Below are 17121 nucleotides of genomic sequence, written 5' to 3'. Positions count from 1 at the left end.
AAAAACTTACAGCTGTACCTGGTTGTAAAGGGAGGCTAAATAAAAATGCCACACATTTTTTTTAGTGGAGGACAGCACATCTAGAACCCCAAAACTTTAAACCATTAATTTGTCTCCCTATTACATTGTACTCTATATTAGTCTATCAAATGAAATCCTAATGAAATATTGGACGTAAAAATAAACAAAATGTAAAACATTTAAAGGGTATCATTAATTATATTATTTTTGCTATTAGCAACTAATCTTTAAAACGTGGCTCACATTTGTCCAACATGTTCATGTGTGTGTGTAACCCTATCTGACGCTGAAGCGTAGCATCCTGCAGCGCCATGAGTGTTTCTGCATGGTAACATGAGCAGCCTATAACATAACTCTAAATGCAGAGTCACAGCTGTGCTTCTGTGTGCACAACTACCTGAAAGTGTGTAATTAACATCGCAGAAAGAAAGAAAATTTTTTTTAACTGTGTGGAAATGTTTGGATTATTAAAATAAATTACAGGTGAAAAAGTGACTCCACTGAGTCAAATATCTGAGCTGATTTCACTGCATGTTTGCAGCCTGATGAGTGCTGCATGTGTATGCGTGCGTATGTGTGTGCAGTGCATTGAGGGGGATGGGTCACAACAGGAATTAGGTAATATTGACACGGTTGCTTCAAGCCCTCCCTCCCAACAACACTCAGATCAATGCACCGGATCAATAGAAGTCATTGGCAATAACTGAACTTCTCATGTGATCACTGAAGGAGAAAATTCAAAAAAATCTGCCCTCGCATGTGTCCCAGCACGCCCATTCATCAAACTGAGGGCTTCCAATCTCCCAAGTGGGATGACACTCCAATGCACCTCTGCACACACTGATATATATATTTATATATATATTTATTATATTTGTGCATGTATACATGCCCACACAGCAGGGATCATTATGCTCTTCTCTAACACTGCATGATTGGTCACTTTTCCCTCTCCTCTCTCTCTTTCCCTTCCTGCTAGAATAGTTTGAACAAAAGACAGAAGGGGTGGAGGTGGGTGTATGGTTGGGGGAGGGGATGCGTGCGTGTGCGTGTGTGTGTGTATGTGTGAGGCTCTGTTGTCACCAGGAGGGAGGGACGGAGGTGGGAGTCAGATGGGGGAGGGAGAGTGGGAGAGAAAAGGATAGGGTCCCACAAGTGAGGGAGCGAAAGAGAGAGAGAGAGAGAAAGAGAGAGAGCGAGAGCGTGATCCCCCCTCCTGAACACTCAACTACAATCCCGTTTACATCGACTCCCCCCTGCTGTATTTTGAAGAATATTGGATTACTTTCCGCACCGGAGCACTAACCGAGCACTTCCAGGGATGGTCAGGTCTGTAAGCATTTCCTCACTTGTTGAGAAAGTTGTTTTTATTCCCCTAAAAGATGCAAATATTACCTCAGCTTCTTGCGCATTTCTGTCCATCCTCTGCCGTTCTCGTCATTTATTAAATTTTTTCACACTTTTTTAGTTTGTCTTTTTGCACCCATTGCCCGTCATTTTCTTTCTAGTCGTCATTATAACACGTCAGTTCAGTCGGTCTGTTTTCGCTCGGGCTTGACTTTCTTTACAGAAATAGAAAATCGGTGTCAGGCAGGAGAAAGTCCTCTTCAAAGGAAAAGTGCAAAGTTCTGCTTGCAGTGATATGGGTCCGAGTTTTTGGGTTTGAAAGAGCGATTTTTTTTCTTTGCACAGTAAAGCCTGTTTTCTGTCAGGTTGCCAAACTTTAACACAGTAAAGTGAAAATAAGGTTAAGAAGGAAAATATACGCGCATGACAATCCCAGCAAATGGTATCTGGTCGGTTTATACATGTTATTTTTTTCCCTCCACTTTCCAAAACTTGACCGCATTAAAAGTGCTTAATGTGTCATTAAAGGAATACATTGAAGCACTGGTATGTTTTTATGTCAAACGACGTAATATCTCCAAATGGTCTGGAATTTAAAGGTCGAAAAACATTCTTATGTGGCTTCAGTGGCGCCACCAATGGGGGGCCAGAGGTGGGCAATAGTCACCCTTGTAAGTTTGCTGGACACCAGCAAATGGCCAGACAGTTTTATGTGCAAATTATTTTTTACGTGCGCGTTTAAGACAGGAAAGGATAAGCTTAGGAAAGTTGCATACATTCATTTATTTATTTAGATTTCTTCATATTGTCTGTTTTAATGTCTGTTTCTTAGTTCTGGACAAACTGCTAAGTGATTTCTGAATGACATATTTAAGTGAAAATCAGAAGCTGTTGAAAATAAAAATGATATCATATATTATTTTATTTTATATATATATATTAAATGAACTGATTATTGGTATGTAGGTACTTGAAAACAGGAAACTATAGACTATTAACCTTTTAAAAATCCTTATTGGGGCTAAGATTAGTTTTTGTCTGACAATTTTTTTATCAGTCCTATGTTTAATATTATTTCCTTTTTTATCATAGGAGAAGCATAAAATAATTCACATTTACATTACATAATCAGGTTCTAGCCTTTGGATAACTTTCATCCTTTTATATTTTTCACATAAACACAAGAAAAGATGATTAAAAAAACCTCACTGTTGTTATTGCATAGGTGCAGGATCCCATTATTGCACATTAAAAGTCACACTACACTTGCCAGTATTGGCATAGAGAATAAAACTCATGTTTATTAAACTGTTTCATGGAAGCACAGCAGAATAAAATGGCCTGTATGATTTGCTTTCTTGCAGGTTTGGTTCAAAATGTTTTCTACCAACCAAGCATCAGTCAATTTGTACCCATTATGTTTCAGGCCTGCTTTGGATAAATCTAAACTAAATTAATTTATCCTAATCATAGTCTACAGTAGTATTTTTTACTCCAATAACATTTACCAGAAAGAGGTTCCTTAAAATACAGATGTCAAACTAAAAGTTTCTGGGTTCCTGCAACTTTTTGCGTCTCTGCTTCAACACAGCCGACTCAAATAATGAGCTAATAATAAACCTCTGTTGATCTTGACTAAATGCGAAGAAGGAGATGTAACCTTTTGATGCAAGTGAGTGGGACCAGGAATGCTAATAAAAGTTGCAGCAACATTTCTTATAACAGCTGGCGTTCTGCTCCAGAGATGTTTCAGTTTGTTAGGCTGGAATATTTCACAAGTTTAATCTGCATCTGAACCTAAATAAGTCAAAATTGGGTGAAAAGCTTTCAGATAAAATAAAAAACACCACTGAAATGGTAGTTGTTATTGAGGTTTCTACATTATGATTGACTATCTCCATAATATAAAGTGTATATTAAAGAAACACACAGTTGTTTACGTACATGAATGGTTACTTTATGGCTATGAAACAGATGTAGGAAGGGGAAAAATGGGAACTTGTAACGATAAAAAGGTGTACAATTTGGCAAAGGGTGAATTGACCTGAAGCCAAATGAAACTCCTGAATATAGGTTATGTCTTTTAGCGTTGCTTTGCATTCTGAACATTTCTGTTTCACTCTTTACACAAAAGTACTCCTGCATAAATAGCCTTGTGGCCGTTTCCCTCTTCAGGTGGTACGTTGGTGTTGAAGTGTGAGGTGTACCATGGAGCTGTACTTGAGGCTGGCCACTTGCAGAGACAGCAGCCACACAGTGTACAGCAGGATCGACTTAGGCCCCATCAGCATGCAGCTGGGTCCTCAATAAGGACAAGTGGACCTTGTCCTCTCCTCTTCACCTGGGGCCAGGGCTGCAGAATGCTCAGTCCTGCCACCCCATACAGTAAGTCCTGGCAGTGTTTGGTGTGTGCAGATCCTCACCTTCAGTCTGTTTTTCTGTACTCATTCTGCTTGTGGCTCATCTTTTGTCCGTCTCCTGTGGTTTGGTTAGAGGGAAGCAGGGAGGGTGAGTGTAGGGAGATGAGAGGAGGGGGCGTCTTTGAGAAGTCATGTTGAGAAAGTAGAAATGCTAATGGTTTTAACAGCTGAGTCTCCAGGCTTCGTTTTGAGGAATTTCACAAAAAGTGTTCAGTTGCTGTTTTTCCGGCCTCTCTATGTGAATGGTGGACAGTTTAAACACCTATTAGACTCCAAAACATGTTTTTCAGTAAAGCAACTTGTGCATCTGGTGCTTTTTTGTTCAAAGAAAGCATCATTTATGTTAACTGTGCAGTTCTATGAATAAAGCAAGTGTTCCCTGTTTAATCGGTAAACTCCAGGTTTTAAACTTGTTAAATAATTTTTAGGTGAAGAACCAACTCAGAAATAGGTAAGAATAAATATCACAGAGTGTGAGCTAGTCAAACCTGGAACGGAAACAAAACAAAAAAACAAGGATCCAGTTTTCCCAGATATAAGGCCAAAATCTATTTTCTTCTACTCGCGTGAGACTGATGTATTGTTACATCCATAAAATAAAAGGAAATGATGCTGTTAAATATCATTAATGTCAATGTGTTGAATTAATGACACCACAAACCGGGTTTTACTTTTACGTAAGCCAATATCAGAGTTCTACGTTTGGCTGCACGACTTATCCCAGAAACACGTACCGGTAGCTCATTTGCGCATGTGCTAAAAATACTTCTGAGACAGTATTTTTATTTCTTTTTTACTTTTTTGTACTTCATTGCAATCATAAAAACTGTGTATAATTTAAAGGGAATGAAAAAAAAAAACAACAGTTAAATCGCATTTCGCTAGACTGCTATGAATGCTATTTAAAAATATATATATATATTAAGTAATATATGTGCCTGAGTGCAATAATCAAATGTGAGGAAGGATGAAGAAATAAATTTGTATTTGTGGGACATAGTCTTGCACAGCTGGATGACACATTTAGTTAATCTCAGATGTGTGTATTCTGGTTCCACCAGAGGGCGCATTGACATCGTAAATACGTTACGGTCCAATGAGTCTAATACACAACTTTCACAATTATAATTATTATTCATTAAAGACACAATAGCTGTCTAGGAAAATTGGTTATTTTGTAGTAAATAATGTTTTAATTGATATAAAAAATAATTGTTGGTCTTTGTAGATCTACATTATAGCAATTATCCGGAAAAGTTTTTTTAGCGCATGTGCAAATGAGCTATTGGCACTGAGTGCAGCCACACTACTTATAGCTAGCACAAGCTAATGCTAGCTAATTTTTCAAATTGGTGTTTTGACCAAAGAAAACATTATAAAGTCGATACAAATAAGCAATGTTGTGTAACACAGATGCACATAATTCAGACATTAAGAGTATGTTGCCTTCATTTCTTCTTAAAACCCCTCGACTATCTTGAGGACACTGGTGTCGTGCATGTAAGTGTGTTAAAGGGTTAAACTGATGATTTTTATGGCACAAATGAACTAAAAGTAAAAATATATATGTTTCTTTTTTAAACTTGCTTATTAGTGACATTTGTCACTTGAAGCAAATTGTTGTTTTCTAAAACCCAACCCAGTTTGCTGGCTGAGAGCCATCACCCAACCCAAAACAGGTCCAGAATTTGGTTAGTGAAAAAAAGGCATGTTTTTCACCCCCCCCAGTTTTAAGAGTCCAGGCTTTTTTCATATCCTCATATTGACTGATTGGGTTATTGATCAGGCCAGGCTTTAACAGGATTACAACACTAACCTGATTATAATAAAGCAGAGGGACTTGCTTTCCATATCTTTGCATTGTGAATCAGTCAGAAAAATGTCCTGTAGCTTCAACAGAGAATGAGGGAGTTGTCTGAGTAGATAGGAGTTTTTGGTAACATGCATTTGTCACATTCCTTCCTCAAAGTGACTCACAGCATTGTGTTAGTTCTCCTCCGTCTTAACTAAATGCATTCCTAAGATAGTGTTCATTCGCTTTTTTTTCCCCCCAATAAAATCTGCCACACTGACCCATCATGGATCAGTCTGCAAAAACAAACAAGTAAACATGTAATCACCATCGTCCCACACCTCATTAAGGGGGCTCTGTACATAATGATGATAGTGTGACGCGAAGAGAGAATGATGAGACATTTTAGGGCTTTTTAAGTCGGTTGTTACCGGGGTGAAGCAGTCCTGTGAATGAAAGCCACATCGTTAGTAACCCGGTGTCAACAGCCTCTCATTAGCTTTGAATGGTGGGCCACATAAATGTCGGCCTCTACAAATGCATTACCCCTCTAACAGTAATCATGACAGCTTGTCAAGAAAGCCGCAGACCACCGTAGATTCCTCATTAGGAGTTTAGGTAAAGATGGGAGCTGCGGCGACTGAGGAACAAGCAAAGGGAAAGACAGATGGGGAAGACGTGAGGAGAGACTGGTCAGCTGCACGGTTGATATATGAGTGGACACAATGAGCAGAGAGGAGGGGTGGGGGGGGCACAGTCCAGCCTCTGCCACATGTGTGGAGCTAAAGGAGTGGGGGAGGGTAAAAAAGTGACCACACAGATTGGGACAGAGTCACATCTTTACTATGCTTCAATATAAATGAAGCAAACATATTTTAAGCAGATTTTTATTTGTCTTTGGATAATCAAATTGGATAAAACCGAACCTGGTGTGGTGCAGAGTTTGCACTGTAGCCTGGTTACACTTTGAACACCAGGAAAATAGAGTAAAGGGAAGTTAGGAGAGCGGGAGGGTCCAGTCTCCTTCACTTTGACATTGTGTTTTAGCCAGTGGTCACTGCATACATAACAAAGTAGCCCTCATTTACCGTGTAAGCAAGGACACAGACAAGCTTGGCGGTGAGTCCACTGGCTTTAGCCTCAGTAATTATTATATATTTCTAATGTAGACTTGAGCCGATTTCTTGTTTGAAGCTATAGCAAAGTTTTAAAGACTTCATGCTTCAAACTGAGATTTGAATTACAGCTTTTCCTTTTGATATGCCAGAGAAAGTTCCTCAATTACTGGTGTTTTCCAGTTTTATACATTAGTGATCCCCCTCCCCTGGCCATGGCTGTACACTGACAGTCAGCTGGCTGAAAGAAGATTTTTGGGGTAGATTTTTTTCACTACCTGGTTCTGGGTATGAAAGCACAGCCAGTCATGGTATGAAAACTAGGATAACTCCACCTATGTGTGTCCTGTAAATCTATTGACAGGGTGTAAATCAGGTCCAATCACAAAACCCCAACAGCTGAAATGTCGCCAGGATTGTTAGCATTTCCACTGCCCTTTTCACAAATTTTGGAAATTCGCCAAGTCTGCTGAGTGTATGGAAAAAATATCTGCGTCTCAGGTTGGATTCCTGGCATGCCTGCAACCTGAATCATCCAATGGTTGATCAGGAGTCCCTCTGCTTGCTGGCCATCCGAAGCCCAACGCTGCAGGACGAACCACAATGTGGGAGTTCACTTTGCTGTTGGGGCATTTCTGTGTGTGTGTGTGTGTGTGTGTGTGTGTGTGTGTGTGCGTGGGTGTGTGTGCGTGCGGGTCGGTGTGTGTGTATTTCCAAGTGTCTGTCCATCTTCAGGGGATCTCTTTGTTTATTGTGAGTGGAGAAAAAGCGCTAACAGAGACCCTTCAGCTACAGAGGAATGACTTTTTTTTTTTTTTTTTTTTACTCGTCCAGTCCAGGAGCCATCTCTGATGCTCCACAACCCCCAAATCCCATCACAGCAAAGCCCTTCCCCCACATTTACTTCCATCTTATTAACCCCTAATTACTCATACTGACCATGCAGTGGATCGCCGTTCAAACTGGAGTCCACTCAAAGCCAGAGATCAAGAATAACTTGTATATGCTTGTGTCCTTGAAAGATAAAATCATGGAGAGAATAAAGCATCCACAAATGTAAGTAAGAATGGTGACAATGTGGATGTTTGGACTGAATGTTTGGAAATCCATTTCCTCATAATGCAGTTCTGTGAAAAGATATTTGCCAGAGATTTCCACTCTTTCTGCTTTTTTGTCACACTTTGATGATTCTGTCGCTAAACAAATTTATTAATATCAGACAGAGATAACCTGAGTAAATACAAAAGTCAGATTTCAAGTTATGATTTTATTTATTATGAAAGGCTTAATCTGGGTTCAATTACACTTTCCACCCCTGATTACTGCCAAAGCTTTAGAATCAACAAATAGCTTAAATATATCTGTCTGCTACCATGTGGCAGGACGGGAGAAAACACCAGGCCCCGATTGAAGTAATTTGAAGAACAGATGGATGCAAAAGAAAATCATAGACATCTATAAGACTGAAAAGGTTTACGAAGCAATTTCTAAGCATTTGGGACATCAGTGAACCACAGTGAGAGTCATTATCCACAAATGAAGAAAACATGGAACAGTAATGAACCTTAGAGGAATTTGGTTTACTGCAATAACTTTAAGAGAGCAGCAAAGGTTCCTCCTGAACAACATCCCAAGCACTGCAGGCCCCACGAGGCTTACTGATAAAATAGACCTATCTCACATTTTTCAAAACATCTTGATTATCTGCAGGACCTTTGGAGAAATATTCTGTAGACCAGCAACATGAAATTCGCTTTTTGAAAGGCATGCATTCTCATACGTTTTGTGTAAAACTACCAAAGCATTTCAGGAAAAGAACGTTGTGCCGACATCTAAAGATGATGGAGGTGTGATGATCTGAGGTGCTTTGCTGCTTCAGAATCTGGACGGCTTATAATTAATTGAGCCATGAATTCTGCTTTCTATCAGAAATTTTGAAACATGCACGTCATGCAGCAAGATAATGTTATGCATTATCTCCACACTACAGTCAGATTGTTTTGGATATTTTTTTTAACTCGGGTTATCTTTGTCTGCTATTAAAAACAGTTAGATTTACAATATTTCTGTTGTCATGGCTAGGTCTGCCACAATATGCAATAAATCAATTAATTGTATGATAAATTAAAACAAACTCAATCATTTTTGTTTGCTTGATTTATGGTTTTTCTCATTTCTCTCTCTCTTCCTACCAAAACCTGGATGCCAAAAGTCTTAAGTCTAGTGCACTATTCTCAAGTAGTCTGGTCTCTGCCTTACCTTCACTAATTATTATGAGCAGAAAAAATGTGAAATCTAAAAATCCTCCATGTATCAAACCGAATTCTGTTGTTAGACGATGCATGTTTTGGGTATTCAAGCACAGCTGAAGTAGACTAAGCTAAGTTAAAGGTTGAAAGAATCATACAAAGGTTTTTAGCTAAGAATGATTTATCTGATTTGAGATCTGAGATTTGTGAACAATTTCTGATCTATGGTTTTTGTAGAGGTTTGACCAGCAGATATTGATTTTTGTCAATTCTGATTTCCTTTTAACACGTATGAGAAAATACTGGAACAGCCTTCAAAATAAGCTGTCCTGCCTTGAGAGGTGGATAATTATTTATATTAGTATCAGAGGCAATGGGATACCTGGAGTGAGAAAGCAGTCACTGTAGAACATGTTTGTATTAATACTAATTCAAACAAAGACAGTATTATGATGGAGGTGACATTTAAACTGTCATCAGCACCTTTTATTAGCAATGAGTACCAAAACAGTAGACTGCATGTGTGTTTTTTTCAGAGAATGTCCTTTCCTTACCAGTGAGATTTCCAAAATCTCACATTTCCATGACAGACAAAAGTATTAAATCTTCACCTTCCAAAAACAATGGAAATAGCCAGGTCAAGCTTGTGCTCTTCTGCAAGCTGAATGGGATTGGTCCAAGCTTTTCAAACTGATTTATTAATCTGCATTAAACCACTCTGTCCAGTACTGCAGGTTCAGTAAGTACATCTGCAGAACCTGACTTCAGATCCAAAAACAGAGGCTTCTTGTTTATTTCAACAATATCAGTATCCTACGTTATTTAGCTTCTTCTTTGAAATACATTACACTTTAAGAGTAAGCAGTAAAATCTGAGTTGCACATGTACACTGTAAGAAAAAAAAAACCTCTTTAATTTACGGTAAACTTCTGGTAACTATAACTGCTGGTGTTTAACCGCAAATTAGAGACGTTTTTGATTTTTTTTTAAAGTGTAGATATAAACTTAAAAATCTGCAGTGATTTATCATTTTTCAGAGCATTTAAGCAGAATTTAGTTTATGAACAACTTCTTGTAAGCACTTGGAGAAAACTTGCCTCACTGTTATTATTATTCTTAGTGAGCTGTATTATACTGTGGTGATTAGATATTTACACTCCTACATCAACATAGATAACATATTAATTTGGGAGATATGGAGTTGTAGCCTATTTTTTTTTCCAACAAAACGTTTTAACGTATTTTAAAAACAAGAACTGCATCCATTACTTTAATTTTGATGCAAATTTATAACTCCTGTATGTTTTTTGTCAAATTGTTTCCATATTATATATTTTTAAAGTTTGTTTTGTTATTGTTCTCCATTTGCCTTATTCATTATAACATGTTCTTCTGCTTTTCTTGGCCCGGTTACCCTTCTGAAAGAGATATTCATGTCAACAGATCTTTCTTCTGGTTGAATGAAGGTTTATTTAAAAAAAAATATGACAACACAGGCATATAATTTTAAATAAAAACTCAAATATAGACATAAACCCACATTAATATTTGCTCAGTGTTAGTTGGCATTCAGCAGGTTCTTGTCTATAAAATCAATCAAGAACTTTCATCACTTTTGCTCTATTAATATATCTAAAAACTCATGTTTTTGATACCTTTTTTGGTGTAAAAATCATATAAATCTCTTGGATGCGCTTCAATCTGCAAAAGATTATAGTATTGAAACGTGATTGACATTGCTATTCATGTCATTAATGTTAAAAGTCATGGATCTATTCATTATCCAACACCCTTTGTGGGGTCACAAGGCATGCTGGTGTTTATCTCCAGCGGTCAATGGCGAGAGGCGGGGTACACCCTGGACACGTTGGTTCTGCAGTGGACCCTGCCAGTCAGCTGCAGAGCAGCACCCTGCAACACTTTTATTATTCACTGTAAAAAGTTCCATCTTTAAGTAAGCATAAGGCTCAGAAAAAGAAAGAAACTCAAAACTCATTTTTGGTTATAAAATCCATAAAAAGGAAATGTTCTCCAAATCAGATCAAAATCTTCTGGTAACTTCCTCCTCTGTCCAGTGCTGTTGCAGAAAAACCCCTCTGGCCTAGGCCTGAGATTGGGGTAGTTTAATAATGCTCTGCAATGCCTGGAATGTCAGCCAAACTCCAGTTCAGAAAGACCAGCCCTCAGCCTCTAAACCAGTGGATTACCCAGTCTACATGTGGATGTATAACTGCTCATGTCACATGAGATTTAGATTTGTTTATTCTGTTGCCTAATCAATCATAACTAAAGCAGTCATCTATATATGAGTTCTAGTTTAGCCTCCATGTAACATGAAGGAACAAAATACTTAGACTTTTCTCCTCAGGGACCCCACCCACTTTCCCTCTGTCCAGCAGACCCCTGAGGTTTGGGCCGAATTAGATCACACGCTTGGTGGGGGTGGCTTTGTGGACTGTGAGACTCACAGAGAGACAACAATGGCTCCAATGTGAGAGGAGCAGATTCAGAGGGTAGCATGCAGGCTGATCAAGGCTTATCGCTGTGGAGACCAGGCTGGGGGCTATGTTGGCACTTTCTCATACGGGGTAGGGTTGTTGTCCCTTGCCTGGATGAATCTGAGTATAAGAGCATGGGAACAAGATTGTGTAAATGCTTTGTTTTTATGGTGATTATGAAGACGGTTTGAAATGACCACTGAAGGGTTGGATGGTCTGTATTGTCATCTTGTGATCAATTTATCCTTTTCTGCAGTTTTACAGATGCAACAAACAGAGCTCTGCCTCTGATACTCAGGTCTTCAGTATTTGTAAAGCTTTAAGATGTTGATACAAACATGAACTGATTGCTCATATTAAATAATAGTGTTTATTTAATGTCCTAGAGAATGTACAGTAGATGAGGACTTTAAAAATTCTGTAGCTTTATGTTATTACAGTTAAAGTTTAATCAGTAATACTTTTCTAACAAATTTTTGTCATATCATGATTTCTTGGTTAATGTCAAGTTGTCATAACAAAGACATTTTAAATAATGTCAACATTGTATTAAAAGTGTCATGATTTACCAAATGACACTTTATGACAACAGTCATAAATATTCACGAAGACTTACTCATGTTCATGACAGGTGTTATGTCTTTTTTATGACATAACATACCGAGTGTTGTTGCTACTGTAATCTGCGATTGCTAACGTATTAATCACGACTAATCAAGCAGAGAATCATTTGATTCTCTCATTCTCTCTGCATTTTTGTGAGTTGACTCATTCTTTCTTGTTTCTTTCAGGTCTATTGAAGATGCACTGGTCTCCGGAGCACGGCGCCCCTTTATCTCAGTGGCCTGAGCAGCACCTAGATGTAACATCCACCACCTCCCCACAGTCTGCCCACAAACAAGACCCCTACAGTACTGCTGCCCGGCGCACATATGCCCCTGCTGGGTATCCTTGGGCGAGTGACGACATATCTGCTCTTACGGCTTCTTCGCTGCTCAAGCGATATGCGGAGAAGTACTCAGGTCTGGAGTTGTCATATGAACGCCCTGCTACAGGCGCCTACTCTGAGTCTGGAAGTTTCCTAAAAACTGAAACCGAGCCCTGGGCTCTGAGCCAAGGCATGGATTGCTACCCCGGACTTGAGGCACTAACTGGCTCCAAGGTGGGATCTGCCTCTGTAGGAATCCCGGCCACAGGAAGTGTAACATTAGTGAGTAGTAACTTGGTCACGGAACCAGGTTATGGTGGCACTACGTCCTGCAGTGCCCCATCATCTCAGGAATACCCTCCTGCCTACAACAGCACCTATCTGTCGCCCGGATACTGCCCTCAGCCTGGTGCAGCACTTCCACCTGCCCCTCTGCACACTTTGCAGCCAACTCCTACTCTAGTGCCAAGCTACAGCACCAGCACTCCGGTCTACAACTACCCACCGGGTTGCTACCCCCAAACCAGCCTTTCTTCTGGATACAGCCACCCCAGTGCCTCCTATCTTCCCTCAGGAATTAGCGCTCCCACACCTTTAGCCCCTCGGCCTACCGTGGTCGGAGGTAGTTACAGTTACCCATGCCACAACCTTGGAGGGAGCATTGATGGAGGTCTTAAACGCAAGGCCTTTGAGATGACAGATGAAGTACAGGAAGAGGTAGAAGCAGAGGGATCACGCTACAAAAAGTATGGCAACGGTCCAGGAAACAGTCACAGCAAAGGTAACGGTAATAGCCGGGCCAATGGCTATGATGTTAGCCGTCCTGCCAATGACCAGCAGGCCTACAAATCTGGAAAGCCCCTGATTACACCTCCATACAACAGAGCAGGGAACTATAGCCCACCGTCAGGCCTTGCAAGGGAAAGCGTAACAGGGGAGCACAGCTTTTCTCAGCAGCAAACAATGTCTGTGAAGATACCTGCGTCTCACACACGAGCTGAGGACACCACTGGTGGCCACTGATGATCCCAATCAACATCAGAGAGGAGTACCTAAAGACTGAGGGGTTCTGGAACAACACTGACTTGTTCTGCAAAAGGTGTAATCTCTCTGGCAAACACAAGAGGGCACAAGACTTCTATTTCTTGTGGATGTCCATCATTTGTCTTTCCTCATATTTTTCCAAAGATTCACAAGTGTTAGGTTGGACTATTCTCTACATAGACAGTCTAAATATCAGAGTGTCTCTTTCTCTCAGGATCTTATCTATTTCGTTTTGGCTACTTGGTGTTGTTTAAGAAGTTGGTGTACTAATTTGTGGCCATTATTTATGTAAAAAGGCCTTTGACTGCAAAAATGCTCTTTAGCACCACAAAATGACCAAAAAGGAAAGCAAGCAATAACTAAAATGTTGAGATTGCCGTTCTACTTTAGCATAATCACTGATAAATCTGACTGTAGGCCTTGGTGTGTCATTGGGCCTTGGGAGATTAATATCATAGTTCTCTCTCCTCTTCCTTTTGCATTTATTTCCTATCGTGGAAACCTATCTTTTCTGCTCAACAACAGTCAATGCTGAACAGCTTAAATAAACATACAGTGCTGTGATAAAATATTTGTTACAGATTTCTTCAAGTTTTAATTTTATCAATAGTGTTTCAGGTCAATTAAACTCTAAATAGCACAGTAAAAATTTCAAAATGTTGATTTCATTCATTAGAGGAAAAAAACAAACCAACCTGATCCTTCCTGAAAAACTAATCCCCCATCACCTTTTTGTGCAAACAACGAAAATAACAAGAACTATTAAGAATTTGCTTTGAGGTTATATATACATATATATATATAATTTTGGTCCACTCTTCTTAGGTTTGTGTTAATTCAGTTTCATTGTAGTGCTTTAGATCTTCTAGACTTTGTTTAAGGTAATGCCACAGCATTTCAATAAGATCAAAGTCTGGATTCCTTTAGATGCTGTTTTGGGTTCTGATTTGACCACCTAGAGGCATTGTTGATGCACTTTGGAGTAGTTTTGGTAGGTTAGCAACTCCCTGGAAGGTGGGCTACTTTTCAATGTCAACTCTATTGTTGTTGATGACACATTGTGTGTCCCTGGAGTCATAAAGCCTTTTGTTTCCCAGATGTTCCTGAATTTCTTTAGATTGGGGAGAATGGTGTGTAGCTTTTTGACTGACAAATCATCTCCTCAGACAGATTCTTTTCAACTGATTTCTTGAGTGTACAGGTCTGGTTGTGTCTGGGGAAATTGAACCAGTAGTAGTGGATAATTACACTTAATTAATAGGTTAGCAGAAAGGGATACATTTATTTTTTTACATTTAGGCCCAGGTTGATTTGGACAACTTGCTATAATAAATGAAATCTTCATAAAATCATTATTCTGAACCAAGTTGTGTTTGACTAATATTTGAACTATTCAAGGGGAAATACTTTTTCATAGCACTGTATAAAAAAACCTTAAGCAATATACATGAAGTCACTGTTTAAGCTTAATTCTACTACCAATGATTTTAGATTTTATTTTCATTCGAATGTATTTAGCATTCAAAAATTGCTAGTCATGACACAAATATCTGTAGGTTGTCTTCTAATGGTGTAGTTACCAGGCACATTTGTGGATAGCTTAAGAAAACATTACTAGCCTCCAGTTTAGCATCCACTAAAGGTTGCTTCTTGTTTGGATGCTCTTCATGCAGGTTCCAGGGCCTCAAACACTTTCTGCTCAACATTATAGTCTTTATGAAGAATTGCCTGCTTATCTGCTTTGATTTACTCTTTTTAATATGCAATCTCATTACTTAACCCTATTAGAAGGATGATTTATAGACATGTTATTGAAAAACTCAGGAAGAATATTGTTACCTCAGAATGATAAAAGTAAGAATGTATGTTATAACCTTAGGGTGTTGGTAGTGAGCTTTATGGAGCAAGATGGTGAAAGAAAACAGAGCCATGGCTAAAAACTTCAGGGAAACCACAAACGTTCATGCCTTCAATAATATAAAATGTCAGCATGCTCACACAATTGCACACATAGGCAAACACAATCCCATCCGTTTTATTGCTCTGGGAAACTTGAAGTTTTCTTACCAAGGCCCGAAATGTTGAATGTAATTCAGATATTTTTTTTAAGGACAATACATGCCATAATGTACATCAGTGATGTTTTTAGATATATAAGACATATTTTCTTTGTGTATAGCTGTAATTCTCCTGTAGGTTTTGGTGGAAAAATTTATGCTATGCTAAGTGTTAGTGTAGTTAGTGTTAGGGAAAAGGTTTTGAAGACCAGCTGTCAAAACAAAGCACTCCTAGTAAAAAACAAAAAAAAAACAAAAAAAGAAACATTTCCATATATCAACATCTACATCATGTTGGAATGGTTACTAAATGTCTTAATTAAAAGTCAGCAGTTCACTGTAACTTTTTTTCAAATTTGAATCAAAATCCATAAAATAATTGATAAGATGTTGCTCTAGAAGTTATTTGGTGATATTATCTTGCAAGAGTGGGATGAGACTTTGCTGTCTCCTTAAAAACTCAGACATCAGAATAAATGTAAGTGTAGAAACTTGCCCTTTTTAAAAAACAAAAACAAACTTGTGTTAAAATGTCGCAAACAAATCCTCTTTAAACAAAGTTCTGTACTTTTTTAAAGAAAAAAATACAAATATTAAGAATGGATGAAAGCAACTTGACTAGACTTTTATAAATTTCAAGCGCTTAACTGAAAGGACTATATGGTCTTCAGTGCCACACAAACTGCATGTTTTATAGTAGAATACACACAGCAGCAATTATTTCAATTTTTTTTGTTTCTCTGATGTAGAGAAGGATGTGGAGTCAAATCTGAGTTTCTGTGTTATCTTTTTAATTCACTCATCATCATTTCTTCTACATTCTCCAAAACTGTTTCTACCTCATTTTTAAGACATTGTACATGGCGATATTTATTTCAAGTCATTTTTAGATGCCAGCATAAAGAGCAATGTTTTTTGCTGTTGACCTGTTTAAGTCTACCTCACTACTGTCATGTTCTATCAGATGAAAATACACAAAAACAAATCATGCTTGACTTTCTTTGTTTGGTTTTTTTTCTTTGAAAACAAAAAGGGGTTTGGTTCATTGATGCAACTTATTTTGTGATATGAAAGGATTTTTTTTAGTGTTTCTCTTCCTTGATTTTTATTTAACTAATACAACTTGATAGCTAACAATTTAAATAGCTGCTGTAATTGTCAGTTTAAATAACACCAATACTTCTGAAAAATTTACTAATTTTTCAATTCATCTGTTATTTTCTTCTACAACTCACACGGTGGAACTCCAATATTGACATGCACAGTGTAAAAATATTCCAAACCCTTTCTCCCATCTGTCTGTCAGTTAGGACTACCAAAATAATTTATATTTTCCATAGTCACAAGAGAAAGATTCTCTTTCTTCAAAGTTAGATGTTTAACTTACGTTGCCCTTCAGCAATTTTGGAAAGGGCAGAAGAAGATGTCACGGTTTTGTAAGCTGGATTGTATACAATTCAGAAAGTAAAACTTACATATTATATAGATTCACATGGGGGTAAATATTTCAAGCCTTTATTCCAGTACTTTCGATATTTACATCTTACAGATGATTAAAGACCATAATTCAGGGTCTCTATAACTTAGAATAGCATATAAGATCAAATGAAAAAAGATATTGTATGAAAAGTATGTTCATGTTTATAGTCT

At 38.3% G+C, this 17121-nt stretch overlaps 1 protein-coding gene across 1 annotated transcript; it reads left to right on the top strand.

The window, feature by feature from the left end:
* Window positions 1-1179: 1179 nt before the first annotated feature.
* Window positions 1180-16461, top strand: LOC122834467 (fidgetin-like protein 2). Its single transcript, XM_044122938.1, has 3 exons — window positions 1180-1350; window positions 3544-3753; window positions 12234-16461. The coding sequence occupies exons 2-3, from the start codon at window positions 3729-3731 to the stop codon at window positions 13391-13393; spliced, it is 1185 nt and encodes a 394-aa protein (XP_043978873.1). The 5' UTR covers window positions 1180-1350; window positions 3544-3728; the 3' UTR covers window positions 13394-16461.
* The last annotated feature ends 660 nt before the right edge of the window (window positions 16462-17121 follow it).

This window comes from Gambusia affinis, linkage group LG07, assembly GCF_019740435.1.
Source record: "Gambusia affinis linkage group LG07, SWU_Gaff_1.0, whole genome shotgun sequence".
Taxonomy (NCBI): Eukaryota; Metazoa; Chordata; class Actinopteri; order Cyprinodontiformes; family Poeciliidae; genus Gambusia; species Gambusia affinis.
Note: the sequence above shows the minus strand (reverse complement) of the source record. Positions and strands in the feature narration are given on the sequence as shown.